The sequence below is a fragment of the Gigantopelta aegis genome, chromosome 6 (genome assembly GCF_016097555.1).
Source record: "Gigantopelta aegis isolate Gae_Host chromosome 6, Gae_host_genome, whole genome shotgun sequence".
Classification (NCBI taxonomy): Eukaryota; Metazoa; Mollusca; class Gastropoda; order Neomphalida; family Peltospiridae; genus Gigantopelta; species Gigantopelta aegis.
Genome location: NC_054704.1, coordinates 91,715,319 through 91,735,081, shown reverse-complemented (window position 1 = coordinate 91,735,081; position 19,763 = coordinate 91,715,319). Strand labels below are relative to the sequence as shown.

General features: G+C 35.9%; 1 protein-coding gene across 2 annotated transcripts in view; it reads right to left on the bottom strand.

The window, feature by feature from the left end:
• Window positions 1-1,006: 1,006 nt before the first annotated feature.
• The window catches only part of LOC121374296, a 45,733-nt gene continuing 26,976 nt past the window's right edge, over window positions 1,007-19,763 (bottom strand). For both annotated transcript variants that reach the window (XM_041501344.1, XM_041501343.1), the window contains exons 6-10: window positions 14,478-14,633; window positions 12,406-12,612; window positions 11,609-11,795; window positions 8,064-8,338; window positions 1,007-3,302 (exon numbers count right to left, since the gene is read on the bottom strand). In XM_041501344.1, the coding sequence (XP_041357278.1) occupies window positions 3,165-3,302; window positions 8,064-8,338; window positions 11,609-11,795; window positions 12,406-12,612; window positions 14,478-14,633 (963 nt within the window). In that variant the 3' untranslated portion in view covers window positions 1,007-3,164. The remainder of the gene's footprint in view (window positions 3,303-8,063; window positions 8,339-11,608; window positions 11,796-12,405; window positions 12,613-14,477; window positions 14,634-19,763) is intronic.

Below are 19,763 nucleotides of genomic sequence, written 5' to 3'. Positions count from 1 at the left end.
AATTGGGCCTGTCAGTCTATCGGCTTCTGGTACAGCTGGAATACTGGGGGAGACTTCAGTAGGTTTTGTTGGCCAACATGGCTAAAGACTGATAAAACTAATCAAAATTTTCATAGCCTAATGAGAACATGTAACTTTTAAGGTATTCCAAGACCCAAGTGAAAGAAACAATGTCTTTGCAGGCTGATCTTGTGGTAGGTAAAGGTTAATCTTTCGTGTCTCCAAGCTTTACGCAATATGAAGCTGGATCATCCCTCAATTGGAATGGTGATACGGAAGTTTTTTTTTTTTTTATCCATTGCTTATAAAGACATTGTATTTTGTTGGGTGCCCAGCCATATTGGCATCAGGGGTAATGAAAAGGCAGATTCAGCTGCCAAGTCTGCTTAGGATTTGCCTCATGCCGGGGTTAGTGTGCCTTGTACTGATTTTAAATATAGTATTAACCAATTTATCTTTTCAATGTGGCAACATGATTGGGATGGTGCGGTTGCAAACAAGCTTCATGCTATCAAGCCAGTCTTGGGATTGGCAGTCCTTCTATAGACAGTGCAGGAAGGATGAAATAGTATTGTGTCGTGCTTGCATTGGTCACACATACTTGACCCATTCATTTCTCTTAAAGAAAAATCCTCCACCTCAATGTGAGCACTGTCGGTGTACTCTTGACGGTAAGCCACATTTTGGTGGAGTGGCCGACGTAATGTGATGGAATCATTTTGATTCCACGATTCCATCCAGAATTTGTTTTACAATTTTTACGCGATACTGACTTTTACTCTAAATTTTAATTTTATATAATCTGTGATATTTGTATTTTTGCAGTTCTTTACACTGTTTTTATTTGACTCTTGAATTTTTATATGATGTTGATCATCACTTCATATTTTGAATTACCATAGTTTGACACCCAATAGCCGATATATTTTTCGTGCTGGGGTGTCGTATAACATTCATTTATTCAATGTAATGTGACTACCTTTTTTCCAAAAATAACAAAACCAAATTTTCAATTCAAAATATTTTTATTATAACAGTCTTTATATATACTTGTGAAGTCTCCATTAAACAAATGTAGGAAACAGTTTGAACATATAATCTTTACTGTATTGAGGAAACTGGTAACCACTGATAAGAGCTATGAATTGGGACTGGAACCAGATATATATATATATATATATATATTAAAAATTGGTTATATATTTTTGACATTTATTAATAAAATAATTATTATTGTGTTCTGTACCAACCTACATGTGTGACCACAAATACTTCTTAATATTTTGGCCTTCTGTTTTAAGTCTCCATTAAACATATTTAGGAAACTGGTTTTGAATAGACATCATAAAGATTATGTGATATACAAGGTTATTCAGCATGTTAGTACTAGGACCTAAGTTTTATTTTAAACGGGGGGGGGAAAGGGGTTGGAAAACTTTAAAAACATTACATGGGGAAGACAAAGCCAAATTTTGTTTTATTAATTGTTAAATGGCCAAAATATACAGAGGACGTAGTCAGTTCATGTGCATTTCAAATGTTTTGGCAGGTTCTGAAGATGTAAATAAAAAAATTGCACTTGACTTAGTGATATGTACCCAGTAAAATGAACCAATTTGGTAGCAACTCCTAATCATGAAAATACAGTACTGTAATGGACTGGGTTGACGTGTAATAATAGTGAGAGTGTAGGTGGAGCTGGGATGGGACAAACATAATATGTACATGTGTTGCAGTCGCAACTATTTAAAAGCATAAATCATTCTTTCAATATTTATGCATGTTGGTTACTGAGTATTGTTTCATAAAATAAATAATCTAGATTATCTGTTTCAGACATTTGGAATGGATCTCCTACTGTCGTTTCTAGAATGGCTTTATCAAGAGAAATTTAAACACTGATCAAATACGTTTAATTCGCTATATCAGTATATGCCTTCTTCATATCCACTGTGTGAAAAAACAAAGAAGAGAGATTCTACATCATGGAAATTGAAATATTTTAGTACAAAATGGTTTGATTAAATTGCAAATGGTTGGGGCAACTCTTTTTAAGTATAGGTAAATGGTGGATGGCCATGCCAAAAACTTCATCATGTGGGCACTGGACATAGTTCAACACTGATGTCTAACAACATCAGCAAAATACTAGTAAAACCAACCAATGAAATTTAAGTTACCTCGATAAATATACTGGTTACACTTTTGTTGGTAATTCATTAAACTACAGAATAGATCCATGACCATTTTTAAAGTTATTCAGAGCTTATTAACCTTCGACAAATCAACCAGTAAGCATTCATTATAATTTATACTATCGAAGGTTAAAAACAAATGGAATACCTGTGCATATTCAAAGTATCATAAGATGTGTACAAAGTTTGGAAATGATCCCAACACACCTTTAGTGCTACACATTCTGCTTAATTAAAATACACATAACGTGACAGTATTGTTTCAACGCTCCATTATTTTTCAGTAATGGAGATATGAAACCCTACTTGATTAACCCACCAAAATCGCTAGTGTTAAACTCCATACCAACATATGTTGGCATAAAGTTATTATTTAGTGGTGTATTGTAGGTAGGGGAATATCCTCGTAACTCTCTATTCCTGAAAAATAATGGGACTCGTCTCTATTATTTTTCAGGTATGGAGTGTTACTCGGACATTCCCCTATACTGAATGCTATATACCGTTTATAGATTTTATGCAGACTGCACATTTTATTTACAAAAATACTGGCAACGTAGCATTTTAAAAATTGTACTTAAAATAAGTTGGAACATCCATCTGTCATATTATGCAAAATGATGTTACAAAACTAATACAGACCAGACCACAGAACTAGCTCTTGATGGGCTCTTCTGTAGGATACATATGTACTTTAAAATGCTCCACTCACACTTAATATAGAGCTTGTTGAAGATTTCATTCAGGTTTCTGGAAGAATATATATCTCCTTGTCTACATCTATAATTTATAAAAGGGAGATAACACATCTCCCACACCCCTAAACACGCAGCCATTTTTCTCACATGAAAACGGACCCTGTAAGAACAAACCAATTGATAAGAGATGTCAGATTAAATATCCGTCTTTCTACACATACATTCTTTGTAAATAACTACTATAAAAGTTTCTAGAACAAAATGGTTAGAATCATCTTTGGTTTGGTTCTTCTGATTTCAAGTTAAATTTGTTCCAGTATTCTGCATCCGGTTCGGACCCTGGTAAAGGTTGACAATATTTCAGCAAGTCTTGCACCGTTAAAATGGTAAATTGTACCGGGTCTTGTTTCTGAAAAAGAAAGAATAACATGGTTAGTATTGGTGAACATCGTTTAATTAACTGACTAACTACAGGGTATCGGATGAATTGTACATCAGGGCTAGAAATTAAAAAAAAAATCTACATGCACCAGGTGCATGCTGAAAAAAAAGTTACATGCACCATTAAAATTCTGCATGCACCAAAAATAAGGCAACTTCGTTTGGGTTTTTTTACACGAAGCTATTCGGAATTATTCGGCAATACCTATATTTATTTATTAACAGTACCGGAACGTTATACATCTGCGTTTATTACTGATTCTTGAACAAATTTGAAAATTTCACCCAACGTAAAGGCCTTACAGAAATCTATAATAGGCCTATTACAAAAACGTACGAATATTTGTGTTTTGTATTAAGCAAGTTATCAACTTTTTCAACTCGATAAGATCTTTTGGTATAATATAAATTAGCCTACGGAATTCGACGAGAAGTTGCGATTGAAATAATCACTGGCTGACTTCGAGTCAACTACGCGAGTAACGCACCTGCACGTTCGCAATCATCTGATCAAGTGCCATATCTGAGGTCGAAAATGTTCAAGGCAGTTACGGTACTTTGTATTGATCACAGATCTGGCGGAGTTCAATTTGTCAGTGACGACAACAACTGTGTTATGCGCGTGGATACCCCAAAGTCGGTATCGACCACCTTCCCTAATACCGTTCACGGATATAACCGAGATATTGCCGGCAATTTTCGCAAATATATTTCACGGAAATAACCGAGCGGGCGCCATTGTTGTAAGTAGGATTATGGGATACAAAATGGATGCGCCCATAAGATAAAAGTTATCGTTTTCATGTGGTGAACAGATTACGAAATGCATACGCAAAATTCAACAACTTGAGTCTGAATCTGGTAGACAACAGGATACTAGTATACGCAATACACAGTACTTGAAAAATATTAGCATGCACCGCGTGCACCCAGTTTTAAAAGTTACATGCACACGCAAAAATCAGCATGCACCGGTGCATGTACTAACACTGCATTTCGAGCCCTGTACATGTTAGTATGTTACAGACAGATTATCCTTGAGGGTAATGCACTTTATGGAGAAATACTTCAGAATAAGGGAGATAAGTACAAGCTAAGAATGAACAGAACGAATGAATGAAAACCGGCCTCGATGGCATCATGGTTGGGCCATCGGACATACGGCTGATAGGTACAGGGTTCACAGCCCAGTACCGACTCCCACCCAGAGTGAGTTTTAATGACTCAATGGGTAGGTGTAAGGCCACTACACCCTCTTCTCTCTCACTAACAACTAACCCACTATCCTGGATAGACAGCCCAGATAACTGAGGTGTGTGCCCTGGACAACATGCTTCAACCTTAATTGGATACAAGCATGAAAATAAGTTTAAATGAAATGAAAAAATTTATGAATGTTTAACAACACCCCAGCACATCGCCTATTGGGTGTCAAATAAAGGCAAGTATATGAAAAGGATATAATTAAAAATAAAATTTGTATAAGTGTTGAAAAAAAAAGTTGAAAGAGCTGTAGATAAAAGCACAATACAATATGAATGTTAAACTTTGTATAAAAATCAAAATGTTTCAGAAAATTAGAAATTAATTCTGGATGGAATTTAAACAAAACCAATGAAAGAGCAAATGAAACTGGTAAATATTTAAAAACTCTTGTTTTTTAGTTTTTTTACAAAATAAATTGTATAATCATTGCTAGATTCATTCATCTCCCTAACTGATAAACTGAAAGCAAACTAGAGGTTTGTGATCATAAAATTTAATCAGATTCCCCCAAAACTGAAAATACATTGCAGGGGTGCACAAATCGGTTGTCCGCGCGCCCGGGACAACCAAAATATGTTGCGGGCAACCATTCTGTGTCAAACAGTTGCCTGGATGGGCAACCAAGAAAATCATAAAACAAGTAAAATGAAAAACGTAACTTCACGACACTCTTACAGTCACGGGCAATTCAAAAGTATCGAAACTGATAACTTGACTGACGGGCGATATAAATATCCACCCTAATGCTGCCATCCACTCAGCGTCCACTGTGCATGATTTTGACGAGTTCAATGCAGACAGATACGTCTCAGAATGGTGGTTATTAGCAAAGGGCACAAGACATATGAAAGGCCACAGACTACACTAACAACCATCCAGTTCTGAGCAAAAAAATTGGCTAAGCCATTTTCTATCTTCCGATTACATATTTTATCCGACACCTAACATATAATAATAATAATAATACCAAATATTAACAGGGATCTCGCGACTGGTAACGAGAAGCGGTGTCGTCAAGAATTCAGCATAACAGTGTTTGCTTATTTTAATAATCACAGTTATTAATGCCGCATGCCCTAGTTCCATCCAGCGAAAATAAATTATAATTTGGTTAATCTACAAATCTGTAACACACTTAGATCACATTTTTAACAAATGGAGTGAAAAAGCAGGTTTTATATCGATAAATACCATGGGAATCCCCATGTCCCAATTGCTTGAAACAATTTTGAAAGTTAGTATTATGATGTCACCGGTAGATGTCGCTCGAAGCACAACAATGCCTACATCACGACAAATTTCACAGACTTGGGGTGCGTTCGTTTCACCTCTCCTGGACATGTTCCAACTGTTCTGTCCTGGTTGTATCCCCTCGCCAGATATCATAAGACTTAGCAAAATTATTGGTTTTAAGGGTTTGTAACGTTTTGTATTGAGACACTTACTTGTCTGAACTTTATTGTTACTGAAAATGTTCACGAACTGAAGAAAAATCTCACAAATGAACAACAACAAATCGGATGTTGATTGCGCGAACCGTGCACGAGAAAACCAACTGAACCAAAATGATAACGGTCACGTGATATACCAATGTCTGTGACATTGAAATGGAAATATCCCCTCTAAAAATAGATTGGACTTCGCTTGCTTAACGTTTTTTTATCGACAAGACGTCTTGTGAAAAAATTGATTTCGTGGTTTTACAAACATCAGAATTACCAAAAAGCACTTCAGGTGAATGGAAATGTGTATTCTAAATAATAAAATGTAAGTAAAATGCAATTTTATTTGTGAAAAATGGGGTTTAATAGCAAAAAACAACGCCGTAATTGTTAACAAATAAACGTAACTAGGGTGTGTCCCTTTAAACAATACGATTACACGCAAGTAAATCTTGATGTAAATTTGTGAGAAAAAACTCAACACCAAATAGTTGTTCGCATCAATGAATACTTAACTGTTGTTTCATTTGTTTATTTTCGTTGTCTTTGTTAATTTCGCACTCATGCATTTCGCGATAGCGGGAAAGGAACATGCAGTATTTATACAAATTGCGGTTAAACGTACACTGAATACAATTAGTTAAAAATAATCATATTTGTTAGATAAAATATTATATAAATTTGTTGACTGTGAGGTGACATCTCAGAAGATTTTAAAAAGACCGTAAAATTTGAATTCATTATCTTTTTAATCAAAATCTTTTGACGTAAAGGGATTGTAGTCATAACGTGAAGTCAGCATTCTTCGGTTACGTATTTTACAAGCTGAAATCAACAAGAAGCATATAACACGACGCGGAAATCAACAAAATGGCGCAAATTACGAAATTGTTGTGGTGTGGAATAGATGGGTTACTTTAAAATACAATTAAAAGCAGTTCAAACCAAAATAAAGATTGATATTTTACAGAAATAATGAGCACTGTTTAAAAAAAGAAGAGTATTGGCTCTCAGATTTTTATTAATGCCATAGACCATAGAATTTGGGGGGTGTTTGCAGAGGGCATTGTCTCCCAACTGCATATCTCCCCTCACCCACTGAAAAATCAAAGTAGGCTAATATATTAACTGCCCCTACCGGCTACCCCCATTGCTGTTTTTGATTTTGATCAGGGGTAATTTTGTTATTCAGATGTATTCCAGTTTGTACATAATTAGCTGAAAAATATGAATTTTCATATTCATATATAAATACTCTATACAGTACTACACAACAATTTTGGCTAAATCATTTTCATTATGGCAAATAAAAATCCCATTTGGCAATTTTTTGGCTACAAGTATTTTTAATCCTGGATGAGCCCCGAGTTCATCAAAGTATTATGACTGTGACAGCCCAAGCGAGATCGAACCGCCTCTGTGGATACATTCAGCTGACTGGGGTTTTTCTCGTTCCGACCAGTGCACAACAACCGGACAAAGGCTGTGGTATGTGCCTTCCTGTCTGTGGGAAAGTACATATAAAAGATCCCTTTCTGCATTAGGAAAAATGTAGCGGGTTTCCTCTGATGACTAAATGAATAAATAAAACTAAACTGATAAGTAATAAAAACATTTTAAATTTCAGTTTCATTTTAAAGACAGTTCAAAATTATATTCATAAAACTTTTTATGAAATACTCTATCTGGACAACCAATAGATGATGTTGGGCAACCAAACTTCAGCTACTGGTTGCCCACCGGGCAACTATCACAATTTCACATTTGTGCACCCCTGCATTGTAACTTGTTAGGTAATCACGAGCCACATGATTTCAAATTTTATGGGACATTGTCCCCTCTCCCCCCACCTGCCCCCCGATCAATGCTCTCTGACCATCGAACCCATGGTAAACTGTGTTTTGGTAATGATGGATAATTTACACTTGCTTCTACAATTTTGTCAATACTCTAACGACACACTACTAAAAATGATTGGTTCTGTGAAATCCTGTGACTTGTGATGACCCATCAAAACGTACCTGTGGTACAGGTTGTTGTTGTTGCACGGGACCTCCATGCTGGTGTCTGACCTGGTTGGTGAATGGTACTTCAGGTCTGCAGGGGCCACCGGGCTGTGTTTGGCAGGGTATTCTCACAGGCATGGCCATCTGCTGCCCTGGGCCAGCCATGACGGCAGCAGCAGGCGCCTGGTCTGCGACTGGTTGAGCAGCGTTCACACCAGGCCACATCTGAATCTGACCGGGACTGCTGGGTCTCGGGCTCCTTATGGGGCAGCCTGGCATTGGCTGAAAACCTGGGCAATCACAAACAACAAGTGATGAATGAAAGAAACGTTTTGTTTAACAATGCTAGCAACACATTTAATTATGACTATCAATTACAAACAACAAGTGATAAATGGAAGAAATGTTTTATTTAACAACACTATCAACACATTTAATTAGGGCTATAAATGTAGTTTCAGACCAAAGAGATGATTAGACAGGAAACCCTGTCACCCTGGCTACTTTTTGATTAGCAGCAAAGGATCTTTTATATACACAATTCCAGACAGGATAGTAAATACAGACTTGTTACACCATTTTTGGAGCACTGGCTCCAACAAGAAATAGACCAATTTAAAAATGAGCATGGAAAAATATAGTGATCTGCTTATGGAGATCTGGAGATGTGATACTCCCCACCCACCATTAAGTTTTCATTCAAAGCTGTTAACTGCTATCTGTAACACCAAGGCTGTAGAAAGTACCAGTCTGCTCAGCAAATGTAAATAAAAATATAGCAACCTGTCTGACTAGTAGTCAAATAAACGATCTATTTATAAGATTATTATTATTTAAAAAAAAAGCTGCAATAAAAAGGAGATTTCAATATGTTTTAGTTTTAATGAATGATTATTTGAACTCTGTATTATAAAAATATTACCTTGTCCTGTAGGCTGATGGAGTAGTAAAAATTCTGGTAGACTAGCCATTGTTAAGCTATTACTGGTCTAACGGACAAAAGCGACATATGTTTTATTTTTGCACCTGTGCACATCTTATAAACAGACATGTCAACCTTTAGTCAAGAGAAAGCAGAAGGTGTGTGTTCAAAAAGCAGGAGATTTTGTCAAAAACCAGGAGACTTTAAAGGGACATTCCTGAGTTTGCTGCATTGTAAGATGTTTCCGACTAACAAAATATGCCTACGATTAAACTTACATGTTAAATATACTTTCTTGTTTAGAATATCAGTCGCTGTATATTCAATGTGTTTCTTGTCGTCTTAATATTTGTAAGAAGCCCAAACTGGATTTCGTCTTCAAATAATTTAAAACAAATAATATTTCAGGAAATAAAATGAAATTTAACCTAGTACATATATAAGAATAATCGGAAACACGTTTAATATACACCCACTAATATTTTATGTAGAAAAATATATTTGATATGTAATTACAATCGTTAAAACGTCTCTGTTAGTAGATAACATCTTAAAAATTGCAGCAAACTCAGGAATGTCCCTTTAAAAAACCCCATACAATTTAATCCAAAATCGCAAGTTTTTAAAACAAATTATTATAATAAGTTATATGAACACTACATAATGTCATATACACTTGTTAACCGTAAAGGGACACACCCTAGTTACATTTATTTGTTAACCATTACGGCATTGTTTTTCGCTATTAAACCCCATTTTTCACAAATAAAATTGCACTTTACTTACATTTTATTATTTAGAATACACATTTCCATTCACCTGAAGTGGTTTTTGGTAATCCTGATGTTTGTAAAACCACGAAATGCATTTTTTTGCATTTTTTCACAAAACGTGTTGTCGAGAAAAAAACGTTAAGCAAGCAAGGTCCAATCTATTTTTAATGTCACAGACGTTGGTATCTCATGTGACCGTTATCATTTTGGTTCGGTTTGTTTTCTCGTGCACGGTTCGCGCAATAAACATCCGATTTGTTGTTGTTCATTTGTGAGATTTTTCTTCACAGTTTGTGAACATTTTCAGTAACAATAAAGTTCAGACAGGTAAGTGTCTCAATACAAAATGTTACAAACCCTTAAAACCAATAATTTTGCTAAGTCTTACTATATCTGGAGAGGGGATACAACCAGGACAGAACAGTTGGAACATGTCCAGGAGAGGTGAAACGAACGCACCCCAAGTCTGTGAAATTTGTCATGACTTAGGCATTGTTGTGCTTCGAGCGACATCTACCGGTGACATCAGAATACTAACTTTCAAAATTATTTCAAGCAATTGGGACATGGGGATTCCCATTGTATTTATCGATATAAAACCTGCTTTTTCACTCCATTTGATAAAAACGTGATCTAAGTGTGTTACAGGTTTGTAGATTAACTAAATTATAATTTATTTTCGCTGGATGGAACTAGGGTGTGCGGCTTTAAATCTTGGCATTAAAAAAAATATATATATATATTTTTTTGTCAAGTTAAATATTATGACTTAATACATAATATCCAAAAATGTTGAGGATATGAACAAGAAAAATAAATAAATTATTAGTACATTTACGGTATTACACTTAAAGGTTACGTTACATCATCATTTGTGGTTTGTGTACCCTAGGTACCTAAGACAAATTTATATAAATCTTATAAATTAAGATTCAGTTTTTACTATAATGAGCAACAGTGGTGTGGTATTTATTTAAAATCATTATAACGATGCAATAAACATTGTCTTTCCACTAATCATCAGTAATCGTTATCATTACTGACATTTTGTGAAATATACCAGAATTATACCCATTTCAGTGAGTAACTTTATGTCAAACACAACATTTATTAATTGTACAAAAATAATCTCTTTAAGTGTACTCTTGTTACCAACATTTTACTGCACAAACATACAAAACTAACTGATGCCAGTATTGTTTATATAGCTAATTGGTCTTTTCATTGTCCTGCTGCGACATGTGATCTTAACATCGTGCGTATCGCTGTCAACTATGGGCCAGAGGCTGGCACTTCAGACTCCTCATAGTTGTGACTCATCTAGTGGGAAGTCGTTTTACAAGTCAGAGGCAATATTAGGACTAAACTGGATAGTTTTATATATGACAACACTGAATGTCAATACACAATACAAAACATTATAATAACACATTATTTCATAAACTTCATGTGCTTTTTACATAATATATACCACAATTCTCACTTTGGCAAACAGTAAACAGTCGGGACAATTCAGCCTGTTGCATTCTCAGAAACCGAAATTAGCCGATGTTTTCCGAATGCAAAAAGTCCGAGTTACTTCCCTTATGTTATTTTAGCGAAAGGAGATCGAATTTTGTTTTTTATGCTTACAAAAATGTCATTGAACAGATTGTTTTCTCCTGCACAGGTAAGCGGGAGGTTTGATAAAATACTGGGAGACTCCCGCTGAATCCGGGAGGGTTGACAGGTCTGCTTATAAATGTTTTTTTCTTTTCATAATTTTAAAATAGGAATAGAGACAGGTTGGTAAATACAAAGAGCTCATCACATCTCCAATGGGTGTGAAATGCCATACACAAGCCACAAGACGGGAAGACATATACCTGCAGTTGGCTGGTTGGGCTGGACCTGAATCTGCCACCCTGGACCCGGGACTTGTGGCATCGGAGCAGGGGCAAAGAATGCTCTCTGCGGCTGTGGAATTGCAGGGACAAATGTCGGTATTGTGGGGGCAAAGTATTCCGCTCCCGTTGGTTGGTACATTGGTTGTTGGCTGTATGCTGGAACAGACTAAGGAGAGAAAACAAAAATGTTTTAAACTTTATATGAATTAGACAAAATAACCTTGAATACATACAAATAGTCATAAATCAGCTCAAAAACAAACCCCCAGGAACCCCCTGCATAAATTCCTGCACCTTCATCTAAAACACAATGTAAACCACCTTACGGTTACCCAAGAATTTAAAGTATTGTTGCTTGTATTGCAGGTGGAAGGAAGGAAATGTTTTATTTAACAACGCACTGAAAACATTTTATTTACGGTTATATGGTGTCAGACATATGGTTAAGGACAACACAGATATTGAGAGAGGAAACCCGCTGTCGCCACTTCATGGGCTACTCTTTTCGATTAGCAGCAAGGGATCTTTTATATGCACCTCCCAGGCAGGACAGTACATACAACTGCATTTGTTACACTTTGTGGAGCATTGGCTGGAATAAAAAAAAGCCCAATGGGTCCACCGATGGGAATTGATCCTAGACAGACTGACCATCAAGCGAACCTTTACCAATGGGCTACGTCCTGCTCCTGTATTGCAAGTAGATGCATTACCACTGTACTAAATTTCACTGCTCCGTAAACCTTAACTGTAAGTGCAACTAGAAATGCCATTACCTGTTGTTGCATGGTGGTCATCCGCTGCATGTACTGTGATGCTAGGTGTGCGCGCCGGTCCTCCTTCCTCTGGGCGAGGGCGACATACAGCGGTTTCGACACTATGATGTGACCGTTCATCTCCGTGATGGCCTTGGACGCCGCCTCGGGTGAACTGAAGCAAACAAAGCCAAAGCCCTTTGATCGACCTCCTTCATCACACATCACCTAAAATCAGAACAATAAACAGTGAAGCCATGCTTGAAAATTAAAAAAACAAAGACTGACACTTTTCACAAGACCATGTAAAAACAATTATCACCCATGACCTAAAATAAGAACATTAATCCATGAAGTCATGCGTGAAAAAAAAAGAAAAGAAAAAAAAAGACTGACACTTTTCAAAAACCAGGTAAAACTAATATGCAACAAGCATTCAGAAAGAAAGAAAGAAATGTTTTATTTAACAACGTACTCAACACATTTGATTTACGGTTATATGGCGTCAGACATGTGGTTATGGACCACACAGATTTTGAGGGGAAACCCGCTGTCGGCACTACATGGGCTACTCTTTCCGATTAGCAGCAAGGGATCTTTTATTTGCGCTTCCCACAGGCAGGATAGCACAAACCATGGCCTTTGTTGAACCAGTTATGGATCACTGGTCGTTGCAAGTGGTTTACACCTACCCATTGAGCCATGCAGAGCACTCACTCAGGGTTTGGAGTCGGTATCTGGATTAAAAATCCCATGCCTCGACTAGGATCCGAACCCAGTACCTACCAGCCTGTAGACCGATGGCCTAACCACGACGCCGGTACAAGCATTCAGAGAGTACTGCTAAAGCTATACATATTCCCTACCAGTCCCAACAAATTTCCATATCTCCTAAGTTAAAGGGCCATAACTCTGTAAAAAAATAAATCAATAAATCTTCATGAAAGTCATACTTGAGCTGTAATGGTATATGATAACGCTATACACAATATTTCACGGCATTGTGAACTTTTTTTTAATGTAAAACTTCATTCTGTCACTGCCGTAAAATAAATACCGTAAAATCATCGGCCTTGCATGTGTATAAGCCGAGGTCATCTTTTGTCCAGTTGTATCGAATTCAATAATACTGTCAACAAATAGATTTGTGCTTTTCTTGTTCATTATATTTGTTTTCCCTTTAATTATGACAAAAACGTTAATCGTGATCGCAGTCAATGCGGCAATGCTAACATCTACCATGCCATGAAAAATAATTTAGAACTGATAAAGCATAACAGAATAATAAATAATTCAAGCTGTAACAGCATATCACTGCACACAAGTAATTAATTTATTCACTGGACAGCAACAAGTAAAATCATTGAGGCATGTTTAATCCCCCCACCACACACACAGAAACAAAATATCATGCGGTCCGTGACATCAGCTGTTCACTGTATATGGTATGATCATGTGACAATTGTGGGAGTAATTATCGTCCTGAAATTCATGTTATGTTTTTTCAGTCGGTAATGTTAATAATGAGCTTAATTTATTTATGGCATTACTTTACAGTTTAATGCGCCCTCCCAACAAAACAATAATATTAGAAATATAATACTTGTTTCAAGAAAAAACTCCATTTTGTCTCTTAAATGTGCTATATGAAAGACTGGTCCCAGCACAGGTCAAACAAAGATGGAGGACAATTGGAAAGAATACATTTTTACCATTGAAATGACAATAAAACAAGTAATTTTTTATTATTATTCATCAAACTTATAATGCATTCAAGAACAAAAAACTGCATAATATTGCGTGATGGGGTGTTTTATTTATACTGTGCACAACTTATTGTTACATAATCTGTGAAAGGCTAAGGGTCTAATCAAAATTTATAAGTCGCAGTCAGAAGTATTTTTGATCGGAATTTTAGGCTCCAATTTGTTGCCTCTGTGTATAAGCCGAATCTCTTCTTTTGGAAAGTGTTTCTAAACTTCAAAAGTCGGCTAATACATGGCAATATATGGTACCTACATCTCGCCTTTATACTTTGTGAAGGTGAAACAAGAAGCCCCCAACACTTCATTAGATACAAGCCTGGTTCATACCCGCACACTGGTGATGTTTCCAAACTGAGAGAACTCCTTCCTGAGATATTCGTCATCGATGACATCATCGAGATTCTTAACATACAGATTGACACCTTCGTAACGCTTCGCTTTTTCCATCTTCATCTTTTCAAACTTCTCTTTCAGGTCAGTCATCTGAAAATGGAAAGTCGCAGTTACTTTTATTGGACACACAAAAATATGCTGATACACAGAAAAAGGTTTAACAAATCATTGGCAATTTTTACATTATTTAAAAAAAATTAAAAAAAATTATAAATGATAAGCCACAAAATGGAAACTGACAACACAGTAAATGTTTCAGAACCAACAACTGAGATGGCAAAAATCAGAACACCCCACAAAAACAAACAAACAAAAAAACCCCACCAAACTGTCAAGCATTTAGATGTAACATTGTACACTCTATGTAAAAATCCAGTGTGCAAGGAAGAACTGTGGATGAAAATCCTACAATGATGCATGTGAGTTTTTCATACTGGACAACAAAGCTTACAAGAACATTGATGCATTTCTTGTATGAAGAAAGGAAAGAATGTTTTATTTAGCAATGCACTCAACACATTTTAACTACAGTAAAATGGCATTAGACATACATGTATGGTTAAGGACCACATAGACAATTAGAGAGGAAACCTACTTCTGCCACATAATGGACTACTCTTTTCGATTAGCAGCAAGGGATCTTCTATATATGGCATCCCACAGACAGGATAGTACATACCATGACCTTTGTTACACCAGTCGTGGAGCACTGGCTGGAATGAGAAATAGCCCAATGGGGCCCACCGACGGGGATCGATAATAGACTGACCACACAACAGTCAAGTGCTTTACTACTGGGCTACGTCCCACCTCCACTTGTAGGATGTCATGCCTAAATGAACATCCCATTCTTTCATGGGGTTTGCTAATGTTTCAAAAAAAAAAATTGTAACTAGTTCTTGGTATATTATTAATTAATTACAGTCAGTTGTTGTGTGCTGCTTACGAGCTGTGATTTATATTTTGTGTGCTTCAAAACTGCACCAATTACAGCTAAAATGAGTCATTATGTTTTTACATTATGTTTATTTATGAAGCAAAAGGCTGGTAAACATATTTCATCAGCTGTATTGCAATACATTAAAATAGAAAATAAACAAACAAAATTAATCAATTATAAATGTCGTGTTAATTTTTACTTTTTATTCTATTTACTTTTTTTTTTTTTAAATTATCAGAAGCTAACAAAAAGTAAAAACCTCTGAAATGAAACTACGTATTTTTAGTTAATCAAAGGTTATTTTTCTTTTGCAAATAAAGTATTTTCAAATTTTTAATTATTAGTATACCGTACAGCTATTTACCCGGAAATTAATAATATTAGAAAGTCGACCAGTGGCACTAACATCCTTTCCTCATTTTCAATTTTTTTTTTATTATTATAAATGAAAACAATATACATGATAAGCAATTACTATGTCTGATGGCTTCCTTATTCTGATGATTAAGTATATCCTTTTTCAGTTTTCGACCAGGAGAAAAGTTCACCTTCTGTCAGTGTTAATTTTAGCACTGAACCGCATTCACAAAGAACAACATCATTCTTGTGTTTTCTTTAATGAAAAAAGGCAACAAGCCAAAACACTACATCAGAGATAAAGTAAAGTTTGTGCGTTAATAATTGCTTCTTTCAGTGCCCGGGGTTTTCAAACAGCAAGGCCTATAACCCCCATCTCTTTATCAGACTAATGGAACATCAGTGCCTATTTACTTTACAAAAGTCGCTTGATTTTTCTCCCAACAGATTTATTGCATCAACGGTGGCGCTTGATGCTTCATAAACTAAGCCCAAGACTTGATGACATTTTAATAGAAAATAACCTCAGAACTTGCATCAGTTTGTTTATCTTAAAATACTCAGATAAGCCACTCTAGAATGTTAAGAAAGAAATGATATCAAGTAATATATCAAGTTGTCAAGACGGTGTACATTTACGGCATGTAATAAGTAATTTATATTTCAGCATTAAACAATTTTTTGTTAAAATATGTCATTATTGTTGTGGGTTTCTAGATGAAGCATCCCAAATGATTAAATCCATTATCATGTTATTATTTTTCTGGGAAAATATAATTTTTTGGTGGGATTCAAAACATTTACAGGGGTGCACAAATGTGAAATTGTGATAGTTTCCCGGTGAGCAACCAGTAGCTGAAGTTTGGTTGCCCAACATCATCTCTTGGTTGTCCAGATAGAGTATTTCATAAAAAGTTTTATGAATATAATTTTGAACTGTCTTTAAAATGAAACTGAAATTTAAAATGTTTTTATTATTATCATTACTTATCAGTTTAGTTTTATTTCTTTTTTAACATTATTTATCTACAGCTCATCTTTGCTTAGGCTGAAAAAGTTTGTTTTGTTTAACGACACCACTGGAACACATTGATTAATTAATCATCGGCTATTGGATGTCAAACATTTGGTAATTCCGACTCGTAGTCATCAGAGGAAACCCGCTACATTTTTCCTAATGCAGAAAGGGATCTTTTATATGCACTTTTCCACAGACAGGAAGGCACATACCACAGCCTTTGTCCGGTTGTTGTGCACTGGTCGGAACGAGAAAAACCCCAATCAGCTGAATGTATCCACAGAGGCGGTTCGATCTCGCTTGGGCTGTCACAGTCATAATACTTTGATGAACTCACGGCTCATCCAGGATTAAAAATACTTGTAGCCAAAAAAATTGCCAAATGGGATTTTTATTTGCCATAATGAAAATGTTTTAGCCAAAATTGTTTTGTGTACTACTGTATAGAGTATTTATATATGAATATATGAATGAGTCATTATGTTTTTACATTATGTTTATTTATGAAGCAAAAGGCTGGTAAACATATTTCATCAGCTGTATTGCAATACAACTGGAATACATCTGAATAACAAAATTACCCCTGATCAAAATCAAAGACAGCAATGGGGGTAGGGGCAGTTAATATATTAGCCTACTTTGATTTTTCAGAGGGTGAGGGGAGATATGCAGTTGGAAGACAATGCCCTCTGCAAACACCCCCCAAATTCTATGGTCTATGGCATTAATAAAAATCTGAGAGCCAATACTCTTCTTTTTTTAAACAGTGCTCATTATTTCTGTAAAATATCAATCTTTATTTTGGTTTGAACTGCTTTTAATTGTATTTTAAAGTAACCCATCTATTCCACACCACAACAATTTCGTAATTTGCGCCATTTTGTTGATTTCCGCATCGTGTTATATGCTTGTTGTTGATTTCAGCTTGTAAAATACGTAACCTTATGTCATGTTATGACTACAATACCTTTACGTCATGAGTGCGAAATTAACAAAGACAATGGAAATAAACAAATGAAACAACAATTAAGTATTCATTGATGCGAACAACTATTTGGTGGTGAGTTTTTTTCTCACAAATTTACATCAAGATTTACTTGCGTGTAATCGTATTGTTTAATGTCTGCAACAGTCTCGGCTGACTGTCAAGCGTGACCTATATGCACACTAAGAACAGCCAACGAATGTTTGGAAAACGTTCGTGAACTATGTGATTGGTTCTCGACGTGGACATTGGGTTTAACTCGGCCTAACTCGTCTTTGGCCCTGAACTAGCATGTGTATTGAAACTGACATGCAATTTCGGTCCGTTTTTATTACTTTGGCTCAAAGACTTTACAGATTTAAAATAGCACGCTACAGATTTTTCAGACTTTTCTTGCATACATGTTGCCGTTAAAATTAAAGCTATTAAAACCATTTTTTCACAAATAAAATTGTACTTTACTTACCGTTTATTATTTAGAATATACATTTCCATTCACCTGAAGTGTTTTTTGGTAATCCTGGTAATCCTGGTGTTTGTAATACCACATAAAGAATTTTTCGTATTTTATAAAATGCCACGGGCCTCCGAGAAAAACCCGTCGAGCAGACAAGGTCTAATCTATTTTTAGAGGGGATATTCCCATTTCAATGTCACAGACGTTGGTATACCACATGACCGTTATCATTTTGGTTCAGTTTGTTTTCTCGTGCACGGTTCACACAATCAACATCCGATTTGTTGTCGTTTGCTTGTTGTTCATTTGTGAGATTTTTCTTCACAGTTCGTGAACATTTTCAGTAACAATAAAGTTCAGACAAGTAAGTATCTCAATACAAAACGTTACAAACCCTTAAAACCAATAATTTTGCCAAGTCTTACGATATCTCAAGAGGGGATACAACCAGGACAGAACAGTTGGAACACGTCCAGGAGAGGTGAAAGGAACGCACCCCAAGTCTGTGCGCACTCTGTGAAATTTGTCATGACGTAGGCATTGTTGTGCTTCGAGCGACATCTACCGGTGACATCAGAATACTAACTTTCAAAATTATTTCAAGCAATTGGGACATGGGGATTCCCATGGTATTTATCGATATAAAACCTGCTTTTTCACTCCATTTGATAAAAACATGATCTAAGTGTGTTACAGGTTTGTAGATTACCCAACCAAATTATAATTTATTTTCGCTGGATGGAACTAGGGCGTGCGGTTTTAATAACTGATTATTAAAATAAGCACACACTGTTAAGCTGAATTCTTGATGACACCGCTTCTCGTTACCAGTCGCGAGATCCCTGTTAATATTTGGTATTATTATTATATGTTATGTGTCGGATAGAATATGTAACCGATTGTTCACATCGGAAGATAGAAAATGGCGTAGCCCAATTTTTTGCTCAGAACTGGATGGTTGTTGGTGTAGTCTGTGGCCTTTCATATGTCTTGTGCCCTTTGCTAATAACCACCATTCTGAGACGTATCTGTCTGCATTGAACTCGTCAAAATCATGCACGGTGGACGCTAAGTGGATGGCAGCATTAGGGTGGATATTTATATCGCCTGTCAGTCAAGTTATCAGTTTCGATACTTTTGAATTGCCCGTGACTGTCCGAGTGTCGTGAAGTTTTGTTTTTCATTTTACTTGTTTTATGATTTTCTTGGTTGCCCGTCCGGGCAACTGTTTGACAAAGAATGGTTGCCCGCAAAATATTTTGGTTGTCCCGGGTGCACGGACAACCGATTTGTGCACCCCTGATTTATGGCAAACAGAAATTAAAAACATATATATATGTAAAATTATTAAACTACATAAATACAACAAACCCAATGAATATCACAGAAATACATTTAAATAAAAATTGTCATAAAACATTAAAAAACTACAATTCTGTATGCAGTGTTTGTGACCAATGAAA